Source organism: Drosophila guanche, unplaced genomic scaffold, assembly GCF_900245975.1.
Source record: "Drosophila guanche unplaced genomic scaffold, DGUA_6, whole genome shotgun sequence".
NCBI lineage: Eukaryota > Metazoa > Arthropoda > Insecta > Diptera > Drosophilidae > Drosophila > Drosophila guanche.
The window spans coordinates 2,679,275-2,694,198 of NW_022995747.1; the positions used below are offsets into that span (position 1 = coordinate 2,679,275).

General features: G+C 48.1%; 5 protein-coding genes across 5 annotated transcripts; 2 read left to right on the top strand and 3 right to left on the bottom strand.

The window, feature by feature from the left end:
• Positions 1 to 1,238: 1,238 nt before the first annotated feature.
• Positions 1,239 to 2,352, top strand: LOC117583729 (60S ribosomal protein L6). The gene is made up of 2 exons (XM_034272245.1): positions 1,239 to 1,399; positions 1,559 to 2,352. Exons 1-2 carry the CDS (start codon positions 1,289 to 1,291, stop codon positions 2,234 to 2,236), a joined length of 789 nt encoding a protein of 262 aa, XP_034128136.1. The 5' UTR covers positions 1,239 to 1,288; the 3' UTR covers positions 2,237 to 2,352.
• Positions 2,353 to 2,358: 6 nt separating this feature from the next.
• On the bottom strand, positions 2,359 to 3,868 carry LOC117583711 (acyl-coenzyme A thioesterase 9, mitochondrial). The gene is made up of 2 exons (XM_034272202.1): positions 3,673 to 3,868; positions 2,359 to 3,614 (listed from the first exon to the last, which is right to left on the bottom strand). The coding sequence occupies exons 1-2, from the start codon at positions 3,851 to 3,853 to the stop codon at positions 2,392 to 2,394; spliced, it is 1,404 nt and encodes a 467-aa protein (XP_034128093.1). The 5' UTR covers positions 3,854 to 3,868; the 3' UTR covers positions 2,359 to 2,391.
• A 244-nt stretch (positions 3,869 to 4,112) lies between these two features.
• Positions 4,113 to 5,872, bottom strand: LOC117583712 (acyl-coenzyme A thioesterase 9, mitochondrial-like). Its single transcript, XM_034272203.1, has 4 exons — positions 5,680 to 5,872; positions 5,548 to 5,618; positions 5,237 to 5,479; positions 4,113 to 5,178 (listed from the first exon to the last, which is right to left on the bottom strand). Exons 1-4 carry the CDS (start codon positions 5,799 to 5,801, stop codon positions 4,253 to 4,255), a joined length of 1,362 nt encoding a protein of 453 aa, XP_034128094.1. The 5' UTR covers positions 5,802 to 5,872; the 3' UTR covers positions 4,113 to 4,252.
• Positions 5,873 to 6,473: 601 nt separating this feature from the next.
• On the top strand, positions 6,474 to 7,546 carry LOC117583726 (putative tricarboxylate transport protein, mitochondrial). The gene is made up of 3 exons (XM_034272242.1): positions 6,474 to 6,779; positions 6,841 to 7,064; positions 7,120 to 7,546. The coding sequence occupies exons 1-3, from the start codon at positions 6,502 to 6,504 to the stop codon at positions 7,521 to 7,523; spliced, it is 906 nt and encodes a 301-aa protein (XP_034128133.1). The 5' UTR covers positions 6,474 to 6,501; the 3' UTR covers positions 7,524 to 7,546.
• Positions 7,487 to 14,717, bottom strand: LOC117583698. The gene is made up of 13 exons (XM_034272179.1): positions 14,520 to 14,717; positions 14,123 to 14,460; positions 13,708 to 14,058; positions 13,445 to 13,644; positions 12,923 to 13,386; positions 12,405 to 12,862; positions 11,073 to 12,346; positions 10,602 to 11,005; positions 10,037 to 10,545; positions 9,350 to 9,984; positions 8,450 to 9,290; positions 7,748 to 8,381; positions 7,487 to 7,690 (listed from the first exon to the last, which is right to left on the bottom strand). The coding sequence occupies exons 1-13, from the start codon at positions 14,613 to 14,615 to the stop codon at positions 7,580 to 7,582; spliced, it is 6,315 nt and encodes a 2,104-aa protein (XP_034128070.1). The 5' UTR covers positions 14,616 to 14,717; the 3' UTR covers positions 7,487 to 7,579.
• Positions 14,718 to 14,924: the final 207 nt, after the last annotated feature.

The following is a 14,924-nucleotide window of genomic DNA, read 5'->3' on the forward strand; positions in this document are numbered from 1 at the left end:
AATTCATTCTGTACATTATAAACCATTCATTTTAATTTATTCGAAATCACGGCCTGCAATTAGGTTTTACTTTAAGGAGGAGGAGACAGTCCCAAACAAATCATGAACAAATGGATCATTGTGTAAAAACAAAATGAGATAATGTTGTTTGAAAACAACTGAAAAATCGTGATCATTGTAAAATCATTGTACACACATTACAACAAATAAATGGAAAAAAAAGTATTATTAAATCGTAACCAAAACATGTTTTCTATTTTTATTTGGGGCGACTCATCTTTTCAGCTCAATTGTCAACAAGTTTCCCAATTCGAATTTGATTGCGATAAGACGAAACCCTCGAAAGTCGATGAGCGCTGAAACCATTGCTACGTTACTAAATTTTCGTCCATAGTTGCACGGAAAAAATTGACGACACTCCAATATAAAGAGTTTTTATAATAAGCCAAATTGATTCTTCAATCGGAATAAATTGTTTTTTCAGTGTTAAAAGTCTTGGCAACCTGGTTATATCAAATAGAACATCAACATCGGGGAATATGACTTAAGACTACGGCATACACTTTGGTATATTTTTAGGAATGGCGGTATATTTTGTCGACTAATCCGCAAAAACTAGGGCTGTCAAATATTTAAAAAATATATCGGTGATATATTTTGGTTGGAAAAAATATCTAAATAATATAAAATATATCACTGCAAAAGAATCGATATATTTAATATAATTTTGCTTGTGTAAATTTGTTCAAATTCCCATTATATATATATACCATTTTTCTTTTCTTTACATATACATATAATCCTTTTGAGTAAGTGTTTTGGGGTTTTTTGGTTCAAAACACGCACAGACTTGTTCAAAGTACGAAAATACTCCAGATCATACTTCTATCTCGCACACCTCACACCTTACAATAACTACCACCACTAGAAAACTTTGAGAAAAAAGTCGGTGCCTCTAGCTCTTATAGTCTCTGAGCATTAACAGACAACAAGACGAACACATAGTTATGTCAACTCGGCAATTGATGCTATTCAGGAAATAAAAATATATACTTTAAGGGGTAGGAACAATTTCCTTCTGTGCGTTACATACATTCATATTATTTAGATCCTGTGGTTATTGGACATAAAATTTCAAAAAATATCGCAAAAAAATATCACGATATAAATTTTTTTGTATTTTGAAAAATATCGATATTTTGATATAGTTTTGACAACCCTACACTGCTGTGCAACATAACCTTCCTTTTCCAAATAAATTTTGTGCTGTGTACACGTGTTCTCCACAATGGCACCCGTCGAAAAAGCTAAGAAAGTCGCCAAATCGGCCAAGAAGGGCAAGAAGCACCCCCTCAACTCGTACCTGAAGGGCGGGATCTTGCGTTACTCCAAGGCTCAGGTAAATAGCGTTCCAAACACATTGAAAAGTCGTCAATTGAAGTTTCGCTTTGATGTGACGCCTCCACGGTGACAAAGCGTGGTGGTGCCACACCGCATTGGATGTGACTACGAATGGATGGATATGTTTGTGACCGTGTGCGCTTTGTTTTGATTGTAGATGTACAAGCGTCGTGCCCTGTACCGCCTGAAGGACAAGAAGAGCCCTGTGGTGCAGAAGGAGAAGGTGCCAATCAAGAAGGTGAAGAAGATCGGTGGCCCCAAGAACGGCGGAGAGCGCACAGTTTTCCTGAACAAGTCGAAGGCTAACTACCCCACGAAGACCTTCGTGAAGAAGCGCGTCTCCAAGGCCAACTTCAGCGAGCACAAGCGCAACACTCGCCGCAACCTGAAGCCCGGTACCGTGCTCATTCTGCTGGCTGGTCGCCACCAGGGCAAGCGCGTCGTTCTGCTGAAGGTGCTGAGCTCTGGCCTGCTCCTGGTCACCGGTCCCTTCGCACTCAACTCGTGCCCACTGCGTCGCATCTCCCAGCGCTTCGTCATCGGCACCTCGTCGCGTGTGGACTTGGGCTCGTACAAGGTGCCCGAGCACCTGAACGACGCCTACTTCCGTCGCCTCAAGGCCAAGAAGGACAAGAAGTCGGGTGAGGCTGACATCTTCGCCGCTAAGAAGGAGCGCTTCGTGCCCAACGAGCAGCGCAAGAAGGACCAGAAGGAGGTGGACGGTGCCCTGCTGAAGCTCATCAAGGCCCATCCCGAGGGTAAATACTTCGCAAGGTACTTGCAGAACATGTTCGCCCTGCACTCCTCCCAATACCCACACCGCATGCGCTTCTAAGCGGTGGACCATGCTACTTCAATTTAAGGATTTTTAAATACTTTGTACAAGCCCGCTGGTTACAACAAACAAAACAACAACAAACTGATTTGTAAAATAAACATTACAAAACGGAACAACACTCTGTGTCGAGGTATGAAAGAACTAAGCGCGTCTCATTTATTTTCAGTTTTTGCTTTCTCTCCATCGGTCTCGCCTGGGTACTCGGGCTCCAGCTTGAGGGCCGCCAGTAGCGTTCGTCTGCCATGGATATACCAGAGCATTTCGCGATACGAACGCGGCAGCACCTCGTCCACAATCTTGTCAGCCTTGTAGGTGAGGTAGAAGATATTCGTAGTCCTGTCCTCGCCACTCTGCACATCCCAGATATGTGCTACCGTCATCAGCTGCACATAGTTCTTATTCGTGTACACCACATAGGCAGTCATCTGCAGGAACGTGTTCACCTTGACGGGACTGAGGAAACTAATATCCGAGATGCACTGGAGTATGGGACGGCCGCGCAGATAGATGCTGGCCATGATGAAGCTTATTTCGACGGCCTGTCGCATGATGTAGCCACCGAATATGGTGTTCTGGGCATTGCGATTCTCTGGGAATGGGGATATCATGGTGGTTTGCTGCGAGTCCTGCATCCATCGGCACTTGGGGGGCAGAATGCGTCTATTGAGGTCCATGTTGTCCGGTATGGTGGTGCGCTTAAGCAGATCATACATAATGGCCTGCTCGTGCTCGCGCGGCGGAGAGTTGAGCACCGATTCGGTTTGCGCTGTGCGGCGTTGCTTCTGGCGTTTCTCGGCCTCCTGCCAGATGGCCTGCTCCGTGTCGTTGGCAGGCTTCAGGGGATTGACGGGCGCTGAGCTCGTGTTGGTGGCGTTGCGAGCCACCATCAGGAAGAGAGCCTTGGTCACATCGATGTACTTGCCGTCCGCCAGCTGCTGCACATAGATGGTGATCTCCATGGAGCTGCGGCCCGTCCACGAAATGTGCCCACTCAGATGGATGTCATGATTGGCCTTGAGCCGCTCAATGTTGGTAAACTCCACCTTGTCGACGAGCAGCGTGACAAATGTGTAAGGCAGCGGCACATCCTTTGGCAGGTTGGGCAGCAGCACATGCCGGTGGCACAGCCAGACAGCAAACATATCCAGCTCCTCCATGATGCGTCCCATACGTACCCTACCCAAATAGTTGACATATCGCTCCCGTATGTACTCATCCGAGCTGAGAGGCAACACGACCGTGGTGTGCGAGTCCAGCATGCTGCGTGTGGGCAACTCCTCGAGCTTTGGCTGGTACTTTAAGAGATGATCGCGCGGCTTGGGCACCGTATGATAGCCAAAGTCCACATCTACCCGATCGCGGATGCTTTTAACAACTGTGCAGGGATGGGGATACATTGTGTAAATGCTCTTCGGTGCACTTTTATCACTCACCATCCGCTAGGTTGCCCGAACAGTGATCGGATGTCAGCATGTGGCTGAAGCCATCAGACTTCTTTGTTCCATATGGCCTGGGATTTTGGCTGGCAAAGAATGCGCAGGGCACTGAAGATCCTCTGTGGGTCCAGCTTTGTGCTAGAATTCTAACCGCTCGAATCGCTATCAGACGATGCATCTTTTCGAGTACTTTTGCTGTCACTACTGGCTCGCCTGCTTGTTGAAAAAATATCACGTAATAAAACTCAATAATTTGCATAGAGAACTTGCAGTGCTGCAGGTGCAAAACGCTCAGAGAGTGGGAGAGAGCGTTCGCTTTGGTAGAAGGTCAGAGCACGTCGATGCCGACGAAGGGAGAACTAATCTAACATCTGCGTTGAAAAAGCTTTTCGGCCCACAACAGTCTCTGTGCGGCCCTAGACGTAACACTATCAGCATAGAGGATTACATTTTATTAGCACATTGCACAGGAGAACAGCAAAATATTAAGTATCTCATATTATATCATATAGCCTCGGCTCGGTTAATTATCATTGGGTTATTTTTTACCACAGATGTACATGCATATGTCATATGTCTACTTCATGCCCATGCTGGCCTCAAACTTGCGGCGTCCCTGGATGTACCACATGGTCTCGTGATACGAGCGTGGCAGCACCTCTGTGACTGTATCCGGCGCCGAGAAGGTGTAGTAGAATGTGTTTGTGGTGACCTGATTGCCCGTTTGCGTGTCCAGCACATCCGCCACGGTCATGATCTGCATGTAGTTGAGCTGCGTGAAGACCACATAGGCGGTCATCTTGATGAAGCTGTCCACACCCACTGGCTTCTCGAAACTGATGTCCGAGATGTGCTCCAGCTTGGGCCGCTTCTTGCAGTAGAGGAAAGCTGCCGCCCAACTTATCTCGCTCGCGCTGCGCATGAGAAACCCGCCAAAGACTCGGTTGTGGTGATTGCGATGCTCCGGGAACGAGGGTATGGTGCTCATCTGGTACGAGTCCGACATCCAGCGGCAGTTGGGCGGCAGAATGCGCTTATTCAGCTCAAGCGTGGTGCTGGGCGTGGTCCGCTTGTACAGCTGATACATGAGCGTCTGCTCGGGATCGTTGGGCTCCACATTGAAGACGGACTCTGCGCAACGGATCTGGCGCTGACGCTTGCGATCTTTGCCACCGGCCAGAATGACCTTCTCTTCATCGTTGGCCGGCATTATAGGGTTGACGGGAGCGGCTGCCGTGTTGATGGCATTCCTGGCGGCCATCAGGAAGAGAGCTCGCGTCAGTTTCATGTAGCTGCCATTCACCATTTGCTCCAGCCACACCACAACCTCTATGGAGCTGGTGCCCACCCAGGAGACATGACCAGAGAGACGAATATCCTCGGTGCCGGAGGCCTTGAGCTTGGTGAAATCGATGCGATCCACGAGTATGGTCACAAATGTGTATGGCAGATGCACACCCTCCGGCAGATAGGGCAGCTTCAAATGCTTGTGACAGCACCAGGCTGTAAAATATCAATGGGTGAGCATATTTATGGACCCTTTGTGATGTCTGCCATTTACCCGCAAACATGTCCATATCCTCCAGCAGCCTGCCCAAGCGCACACTGCCCAGATAGTTGACGTACTTGTCCTGCAGCGTACGGTCAGTGCTCAAGGGCAGAATGGCTGACGTGAACGAGTCCTGCATGGCGCGTGCCGGCAGATCCTCCAGCTTGGGCTGATACTTGAGTAAATGCTCGCGAGACTTGGGCAGCGGATTATAGCCCGGCTCCAGGCCCAATCTCTTCATCATCTCCTGCTTGACTGCAAAGGAAAATCCAGGTGTGCAATTAAAAGAGTTCTTGGTAGATTGATGTCACTGCTGTTCTTACTCTCAGCCATGGTGCCGGAATCATTGGGCACTGCCGACTGCTTGATGTGCGTGGGCGGTGAATAATGCCTTCTGTTTGGAGATACACATCTGATTATAGCTGCAAGATTTATATTATCGATTGAACTCTCACCTGGACACTGTCCATGCAGCTGGCGACACCTTTGTGCTTATCTCAATGAGTTGTCGGCTCTGGCCAGCAGTTCTGTTGACCAAACCCCAGCACTTTTGTGCTCCAAACAGCGAACGCAGCATTTTTAGTTTAATTTAGATTTATACTTTCGGCACAAAATTCCATAATCTGCTGGCAGAAACAGCTGATTGGCACAGTGGGCACATAACCAAATGCGTGTGGAAAACACAAGAAACGAACAATGGCAACTGAAAAGTATGCACAGTAAAACTTGACGCAAGCAGGAATGCAAATTAGTTATAATTAAAGCAGTTTCCAGCCAATATTTAACATATTTCAATACCTAAATGCATTTTTCTTCATGTTTCCAGCAACTGTTGCTACTGTGCAGCGATAGCGATTAATATGACGTCAACGTGCAGGTTGTTAATTTTAAATACGAAAATCGAGCCTCCTCAAATTCTCTTCTCAATTAACACTATTTGCAACTCTTTGTAGATATTTAATATATATTAATTGATAATTGAGAGTATTTATGTTTGTAAAACATTTAATTCACTTTAAACCTAAGCAGAAAGCCGCTGCAAGGTGGAAAGTGGAAAGCAGGCAACTTATTATGCTTGGAATTCATACTTAGTGGTCCTACTTCCGCTTCTTCATCGAGTATTCATTTCAAAACTTAAAAAAAATGTTGATGAATACTTACAACCAGAATTATTCACTCTGTCTGACTGTCTGTCACTCGAGGTAGCAGACCGGCTTTGACTTTTCTCGTTTTGTTAAAATATTATTTAGTTCAAGCTTGAAAGGCAAAAAGTAATAATGCAGCCGCCTGTCCCATATCCCGTTGCAGCCAACAGTGGAGAAAAGGGCCTGAAGGGCATCATTGCCGGCGGTATTACTGGTGGGTTGGAAATTCTCATCACTTACCCCACGGAGTTCGTGAAGACACAACTGCAGCTGGACGAGAAGGGGGAATTAAAGAAATTCAATGGCATCGTCGACTGTGTGACGAAAACGGTCAAGGATAAGGGATTCTTTGGCCTCTATCGCGGCTTGAGCGTGTTGCTGTTGGGCAGCATACCAAAAAGTGCCGCCAGGTGAGAAGATGCAGGAACTTAAGATAGAGTTTGATTATTTTAATGGAATACTGTTTAATAGGTTTGGTGCCTTTGAGTTCTACAGCACTAAGATGCGCGGTGACGATAGCGAATTGACTATGACAAAACGCTTCTTCTCCGGCATGTTGGCTGGCATGACAGAGGCGGTTGTAGCCGTCACACCCATGGAGACAATCAAGGTGCGTTTCATCAACGATCAACGAAGCGCAAAGCCCAAGTACAAGGGACTGTTTCATGGCATTGGTCAGATCTTCAAGAGTGAAGGTAACTATCACAGAGATTTACAAAAGGTTCTCTTTACGTCACTTCTTTGCCCTAGGCATTGGTGGCATTTACAAGGGATTGCCAGCCACTGTGGTCAAGCAGGGCTCAAATCAGGCCATTCGTTTCTTTGTGCTCTTCTCGCTGAAGGACTTGTACACGGGCAAAGACCAGACAAAGTCAGTGCCAAAAGTGTTGGTTGGTATTTTTGGTGCCATTGCCGGTGCCGCATCGGTGTTTGGCAATAATCCCATTGATGTGGTCAAGACACGCATGCAAGGCTTGGATGCGTCTAAATATAAGAACTCGGTGGACTGTGCCCTGAAGATCATACGCTACGAGGGTCCCCTGGCCTTCTACAAAGGCACAGTGCCACGCCTGGGCAGGGTCTGCCTCGATGTGGCCATTACATTCATGATATACGATTCGATTATGGATTTGTTTAATTTAGTTTGGAAATAGATTTAAACATTAATTAAATAGTATTTGCATGGGCAAAATATAATGCAAATCCATGCCTATAGCTTCAATTCTTTGAGTGCAAAATTGAGTACCACGGGCAGCAGGCCAGCCTCTTCCAAATCCAATATATGTTGCCGTAGATTGTCCCCCTGGCGGTTCGCAATTAGCTGCAAATACAAATACATATATAGAAATTGTTTAGGCCGTAAATTGAGTACACCCACCTTTTTGATCTTTTCGCGATGTTCGCTACTTTGACAGAAGCTGAGTAGAGCTGCAGCCATGTGGGGTCGATGGATCAGTATGCACAGCTCGGCAAACTGTACGAGATTGAGGGCATGCACCACTGGGCAGCCTTGCAGCCGCAACAGCGTCTTGTGCAGCAGCTCTTCCTGTGCAAACGAACGCGTCTGCACGGCATTCTTCAGCGGATGGCAGAGCACATAGTCCCAGGCCAAAGCCAGTCCATCCAGATGCAGCAACTGTGGCCTGCAACTGAGCACATCCAGCAGGGCATTCAGCTCCCGCAGCATATGAAACATCACCATACGCTTGAGTATGCCATTCCAGATCTTGGGCAGATGAATATCAAAGCCAAGACAAATGTTGGCCATCACCTCCAGCGAGAGCGGATTCTCGGCATTGCGCTGCCAAATCATCTTCAGAATATCAATTTTGTTGCAGTGATCATCGGCGAACTTGTCAATGTTTGACTTGTACCCGAGCGCCTTCAGCTCGTGGACGCACTTGATGGTAATAAACTGTCGCTGGCTGATGGTGTTCGTGAAGGAGTTGCTGCCATCGTTGAGCTTCGAATAGCATTCGTACATTTGCAGCTGTGTGGAGGTGTTCACGGAGCTAACACACAAAGAGAGAGAGAGAGATAAATATATTGTTCTATAAATAATGCTCCATATTCCTCTTACCCTCCCTTAAATATTAGTCCCACTAGGAACTTCACAGCCTCTGATTTGGGCCAGCTGCTGAGTATATAAAATGCTCGCACCACATTCTCGCTGGCATCATCGCTGCTGCTGCTGCCGCCAATGCAGCTGGTGTCGCCCGCGCCGTGCTGATCGGACCAGTTCTGATCCTCCAAGAAGGTCTCCTCCAGCATAGTGCCATCCGCTGGCTCCATGGTCACCGAGAGCCACTTCTGCAGCAAACGGAACTGTATCGAGCCCAAGTTGAGATCGTGCAGATTGGCTATCTCTGTGACCAGCGCATTAATGTCCACCTTGCTGGACTTGATGATCAGCTCGTGATGATAGAGGCTGTGTATCAGCTCCGTGGGATTCTCCACAAGTCGCAGCAGCTTCTCATCGGTCAGGCCATAGACATACAGCAAGTGCTGTGTCTTCTGTATGGGATAACGACGCTTCACCTTTCCCACTTGTTCCTGACTCTTCGCATCGGTGATCAGATGGCCGTTCTCCTTGATAAAATTCCAGCACTCGTAGGAGGCCTCCACCATGTCCGCTCCATCCCGAGCATAGTTCGAAACAAAGTAGAGTATGAGAAAAGCTTTGTTCGGATTGTGCACCTTCTTCACGAGCCGCAGGATTGACTTCAGGAAGGCATTGTTTGTGGGATGCAAACTCCACGACTCCGACTCGTTCTTCGACTTGTATTCGGCTATTGAATTCTTCACCGCCGACATGCAGAAGTAATCACAGTTCTGGTTGCTGTCCTTGGAGCCTTTGAGTGCCGTATACATTTGGATGAGCGGGAACCAGCTCTGGCAGTTGTCCACATTTAGTTCGCTATCTGTAGGAGCAGGTAAACAAGTGAGTAATCCTCAGGGGTAAATATTGTTGGCCACTTACCGAGTATATCCTTCAGTGGCTGCTCGACAATCGGCTTGAAGGGCAAACGATAGCGTGAGATTTTCGGTAGCACGCCATTCTCTCGCTGCGATTTGAGCCACATATCCGTCTCCAGCTGTCCCGGACGATTGCGTCGTCGCGTGATCATCTTGTGGCGCAGAAAGTGTAAAATATTCGTCCAGATCTCCATCTCTTTGGGTGCAGCATCAAAGAACATTAAGATGTTGATGACGCACATGTAAAGCTCATAGAAGTAGATGTTGATCTCTTCAATAAATTGCTTTAGCTTAGAGGTAAATAGCTCCACATTCTTGATCTCATTGATGTACGGCTGGCACATCTCTTGCATTTCCTGGGCGCTGCTCAGCATGACCAACTCATCGTCACCGAAGGTGTCACGCTTGATCTCAAAACGCAGTTCCTGGGCATTCAGTATGCTTAGAATTTGGGTGATGAGAATCTTCTGATAGTCAAAGCCAAAGTCACGGCTCATGCGCTCCAGCAGCGTCACGTCCAGCTGTTTGTTGTGGAACTCCTTCAGCAGATGCTCAATGTTGTCCATGTCCGCATTGAACTTGCCCTTGATGCGTGGATCCTGCTGGCAGAATTCCAGATAATAATAGAGCTTGAGGCGCCTGAAACAACATTCATGAATAATCAACTAAATGAAGAATAGAATTAACCCACTTGGCACGTATTATTTGCACATTGTCCATGTCCTCAATGTGTTCGCTGTACATGGCCGAGAGCGTCAGGAAGTTAATCTTCTGCAGATCGGTTTTCACCTCCGTGGAGAGCTTATCGAGCTGTGCCACGGCCTCAGCATCGGCCACCAGCATGCTGAATAGCTCTATGAAATTAGCATCCTTGTTGTTCATGGCATTCCGGAAGATGCGCCTCAGTTGCAGCGAAATGAAGCCCTCATTGATGATTCGCTTCTTTTTGCAGTTTTGCTTTTGATACTCCAGCAGATACTGCGACATCACATACCACACATCGTGCTCCTTGGCCTTGGTCAGATACTCCAGCGACAAAAAGAAATCAGCGCGTGCACCATCGATGTCTGCCTTGACATTCTCCGCCAGCGATTGGCGCACTTGCAGCAGCATTGAATTCGTGGGCTCTGCCTCAGTAATCATCACCAGCAGCGTGCGGGCCAAGAACTTGACAATGGGCAGGCGACCACTGATGTTTCGCTGCACAAAAGAGGGAATTTCTGTGGTTAAAAGGATCAGCAAAATATCAAGAATACCTTCTGTTGCGGCTGCTGTGCTGGCTGCACTTCCACCTCATCGAACATGGACACCGAGTAGCGTTTCTTCGATGTAGTTTGCTGCAGCTGCTGCGGCAGTGGTTTCACATCAAACGAACCATTCAGGGCACTCGTAAAATTAAGCGTTGTCTCGCCCAAAGCCATTGGCGTGCCATCCAGGGCGCGGCAAATTTTCTCATTGATCGCCTGCTCCTTGCCATTGTAGTGCGTTGTGATGGCATCCAAAGGATAGTGAATGACAGCCACACGAATGTACTGTATGAGCTCCACAAGATCCCTCCGACGGCTGCGTTCATGCAGCAAGGCAGACGTGAGCAGATCATAGGCCAGAGGGAAGCTCAAGGGATCACTCTCGTTGATCAATTGCAGCGAAGATGGAGAGTCTGCCAAAGGGAAAAGGAGATGAAATATGAGCAAAAGCCAGACACCCTTTTAGCTGCCAAAACCCACCCTGATTGTTGCCCTTTGCCGAGTCAATTTGCTGGACAATCAGCTCCAGGGCCAGGTTGATGTAATCACTGCTGTTGGCGGGCACACAATCGAAGAACTGCAGGACATGATAGGCCAAGGCACAGCTGAGGGGCAGACATGCCACACGCTGGCACAGACGTTGCAGGCCAAACACTTTCGACAGATCCAGGGTCCTGCAGAGTTCACCCATTTCGCTGGCTATAAAAGCGGACACATTTAGCGTGGCCTGTGCCCGTTCAATGATCCTCTCAATGGCCTCGTCCATCAGCTCGTGGCGGCGACACAATGGGATAAGTTCGCCGCTGCAGCTCAGTTCAATGCTGAACTTCTCGCGTAAATGGAAGCGATGCTTGATGATTAGATAGCGACGTTCGTACACAGATTCAACGTGTGGCAGGAACAGCTTAAAGAGTTCCAGCACATTCAGATGCTCCTGCACTTTGGTTTCGTTGACAAACGACGCCGTGGAGCTGTTCTCCAGCAGATTGGCAAAGATCTCCACAACATCCCGGCGATGCTTGTCGTTCGTTTCGCTGCCCAGAGACTTGAAGAACTCGTAGGCCAATTCGATTTGACCGCGTCTGGCCATCTGGTAGCAGCAATTGAAATTAGCACCCGTGGAGATCTCTGGCGCCGCCTTGGTCAGTGTGCGTATATCGTCCAGCATGTCGGGAAGATTCAGCTTTACGATGCGCATCATGAACAGCTCCAGGTTGATGTCAGCCGAGCTGTCTGCCGGCCAGCCATACTTGACTTTCATGATCTTGATCACCTGAATCTCGTATTCGGCATTGATCTTCATGGCCAGCGGATGCGTTGAGTTGCGCAGCTTGATCAACGGCCCCAAAGTCTCAGGCCAAGGCACTGGCGCATTCTGCAGCACCGACAGTGCGCACTCCAAGCGACTATCCTCGTTGTGCAGCAGCTCAATGCAGGCCATGGCACGCTCCAGCCATTTGCTGGACGACTGACGGCTGGCCACCAGCTGGGCAATGTACTGCTTGATCACGGCCAGTGGCTGGCGTCCCTTCTCCTGGAATATGGGGTACATAAAGTCCTTCACCAGTCGCTGCAGCTTATCCAGCTGCACATGCTGCAGTATGCTCAAGGCTGTCGCATCTATCGAGTCCTGCATGTAGTTGTCCAATGTGAAGCCCATGTTGTAGTTGGTTTTCAGCACAAACAAGTCCTGAAGCGCGTTGACCAGGTCCCGCAGCTTACCCACATTCCGCTCCTGCTGCCGTCGCACGTCACTAAAAGGGGGAAAAAATTCGTATCTTTGATTGAGGATTGCATTGCAATGGAACTCACGAATATGTAAATTGAATTTCCTCAAAAATCTCCAGGATTTTGGTGGAAAACTCCAGGCCAATGTTCGGCCAATGCGTGTTGTACTGCAGCTTGCGCGTCATCTCAATGCTCCAGTCGGTTATGAATGGCATTATGCTGGGATGCGTATTGCTGACCATTGGTATGAACTGACGCAGCCATTGCACCACATTAAACGGCTTCGTGTTGCTCGGTATGAACCCGAGCAGTGTGCGCAACTCATCCTCGTTGAGGTGCGGCAGAATACTGCTCGAATGGCGGCGCCAGATGAGGCAGGCCGTGGGCATATCGGTGTTGAACAGCGACTTGACCACGCGCACCAAATTGTTATCGTAAATGAACTTTTGCCAGTCGCTGTTGCACTCGTACGGATCGGTAATGGCAAGAGTCTTGAGACGATGCAGCTGCTCGTCAATCTCCAGCATATCCTCTTCATCCTCCTGCAAGCAAAAAAAGACATTTAGTAGACAAACCCATAAGCAAAGCTAACCAAGACTCACCTCGAAGCTCAAACGTTTTTGAATCTCGCGCAGATAGCGCTCTAGAATGTGTCGCGAACTGAGGTTGATCATGCGATTGTTCTTAATAAACGCTTTGCTCTCAATCTGCGAGAGCAAATGCAGCAGGATCTGAAATTTGGCATCCACTTCGGGGTCCTTCAATTGGGAATCTGAGTTGCAGAGCTCCACCAGTATACGCTTGGCTTTGGCCTCAAAGATCGGCTGCAGGCACAGCTCGAATTGTTTGCCGAATTCCTCGGCCTCCTCCAGGCGGCCCTTGGCCACGAGTTTCTTAAATCGATCACTGGGATCCGTTTCCGAGACCAGCATCATTTCCACCACTGAGGGCAGACTGCTTTGGTTCGCCTCCTTGGCTGCCAAATAGTACAAATTGACGGCACACTTTGGCTGGCGCACCAGCCAGGCATGCTCTGGCACTTCCACTTCATTTTTGCATCTCAGAGCTGTGGGATTTATGGAAGATTAAGCAAAGAAGAGCTTGAAATGGTAAGAAAAACGTACATGGATACTCCACAATCTTCATTAAGCGCCCCTCGTCCGTTGGCTTTGTTAGTATCAGCAGCTCAATGCTCTCCTCGCTGCACTCCATGACTAGCAGATCCTCGATCAACAAGGTGCGACCCTGTGACGATTGGCACAAATTCACTGTGCGTGTGTACGGACAGATGTCCAGCAGGTGACCAGAGTTGGTCAGGGCAATCCTAAGGCAAATGGGGAATCCGAATTAGACCAAGCCCACGGATAACTTTTGTTCCAAAACTTACACACAGTCATCCAGATTGTAGATCTGCTTCAGGCTGCCATAATGGGCGGGCAGGCTGATGCGAGTGACATCATTGGCCGACGTCTTGAAGTTGGCCGTGCCCTGATCCCCGGAGATGATCAAGCCATGATCCGCGCCACGCACTTCCTGATTATTCTGTGCGGAAATGTGACCCACCGCCGACAGCTGCTTGAAGAGCACAGCGCAGTCGACATTGCCCATTGGGCGACCCTTGGTAATACGCTTGATGGTGACATCGTCCAGGATGGCCTTCTCGCAGGCAATGGTCTCGTTGTCATTCAGGGTTATATTCGTCACAGACTCCAAAGTGGCTTCATCAATTTCACTCAAGCTAAAGGAATGAATCGTTTGTCATTGCAGGAAAAAGGAACTTCTCTATGTTCTCTCTTACTCACCCATAGATGCTGCCATTCTTGCAGGTAAAGTAGAATCGTTGATCGCACTGGTGGATGCTCCTGAAGGTGCCACCCGTGAGGCCTACATCGTCCAGTTTTACGCAAACGCTAAACAGTAGCAGCCCCTTGATGAACACACCGTGAACTTCGCCATCGCTGAGGCCGCACACAATCAGATTGCCGCTGCTGGAGATGGCAATGGCTTCGATCTGCGCACTGAAACTGAGGAAGCTGCACTTGGCCACCAGTTCATCTTCCAGCAGCAGCAGGCTCTTGTCTATGGATATCACCATTTTGCCGCATTGCACTGATGCCAAAACCTCTGGGTATTTCTCGACCTAACAAAGGGAAATTGTAGCATAGCTAACTGTTGATTCGTTTGAATGGCGGACTTTACCTCCTCCTCGCTGCTTATCCGGAACATGCCACGCGAGGAGAACACATTCGATATGGTCTCATCCTCGCAAGGAGACGCCTCAAAGTTGCTCCACATTCTGCAGTAATTTGCTTCGATTTAATTAAGAATTTGACAAATTTTAAACAAACTGCGCCAATAAACAAGCGTCACCTTAGCTAGAGATGGGATGCCATTGATAGTTAAAACTAGTTATCGGTGTACTCGAACCGCGGCAAAGTTATTTGATAATATTTTCAATTACTATAATTTACCTGAAAAAACAAATTAACAATAAAATAATTAAAAATTACATTGTTAGTTTCAGTTTTCTGTAATTAATTGTTTTTTATCGACTGGCAAACATGCATTTGCCTGCTCTGGTCCCTCTTTTCGTCTTGTGGAATT

Bases quoted from the DNA above. Each gene is read 5' to 3' on its own strand.
- LOC117583711 (XM_034272202.1), bottom strand. From the start codon at position 3,853: ATGCATCGTCTGATAGCGATTCGAGCGGTTAGAATTCTAGCACAAAGC. The intron at 3,615-3,672 runs GTGAGTGATAAA...ATCCCTGCACAG, and splicing joins TTCGGGCAACCTAGCGGATG to TTGTTAAAAGCATCCGCGAT.
- LOC117583726 (XM_034272242.1), top strand. From the start codon at position 6,502: ATGCAGCCGCCTGTCCCATATCCCGTTGCAGCCAACAGTGGAGAAAAG. The intron at 6,780-6,840 runs GTGAGAAGATGC...ACTGTTTAATAG, and splicing joins ATACCAAAAAGTGCCGCCAG to GTTTGGTGCCTTTGAGTTCT. The intron at 7,065-7,119 runs GTAACTATCACA...TCTTTGCCCTAG, and splicing joins TCAGATCTTCAAGAGTGAAG to GCATTGGTGGCATTTACAAG.
- LOC117583729 (XM_034272245.1), top strand. From the start codon at position 1,289: ATGGCACCCGTCGAAAAAGCTAAGAAAGTCGCCAAATCGGCCAAGAAG. The intron at 1,400-1,558 runs GTAAATAGCGTT...TTTTGATTGTAG, and splicing joins TGCGTTACTCCAAGGCTCAG to ATGTACAAGCGTCGTGCCCT.
- LOC117583698 (XM_034272179.1), bottom strand. From the start codon at position 14,615: ATGTGGAGCAACTTTGAGGCGTCTCCTTGCGAGGATGAGACCATATCG. The intron at 14,059-14,122 runs GTGAGTAAGAGA...TCATTCCTTTAG, and splicing joins AAGAATGGCAGCATCTATGG to CTTGAGTGAAATTGATGAAG. The intron at 9,985-10,036 runs GTGGGTTAATTC...ATGTTGTTTCAG, and splicing joins GTGCAAATAATACGTGCCAA to GCGCCTCAAGCTCTATTATT.
- LOC117583712 (XM_034272203.1), bottom strand. From the start codon at position 5,801: ATGCTGCGTTCGCTGTTTGGAGCACAAAAGTGCTGGGGTTTGGTCAAC. The intron at 5,619-5,679 runs GTGAGAGTTCAA...ATCTCCAAACAG, and splicing joins GCTGCATGGACAGTGTCCAG to AAGGCATTATTCACCGCCCA. The intron at 5,480-5,547 runs GTAAGAACAGCA...TTTCCTTTGCAG, and splicing joins TTCCGGCACCATGGCTGAGA to TCAAGCAGGAGATGATGAAG.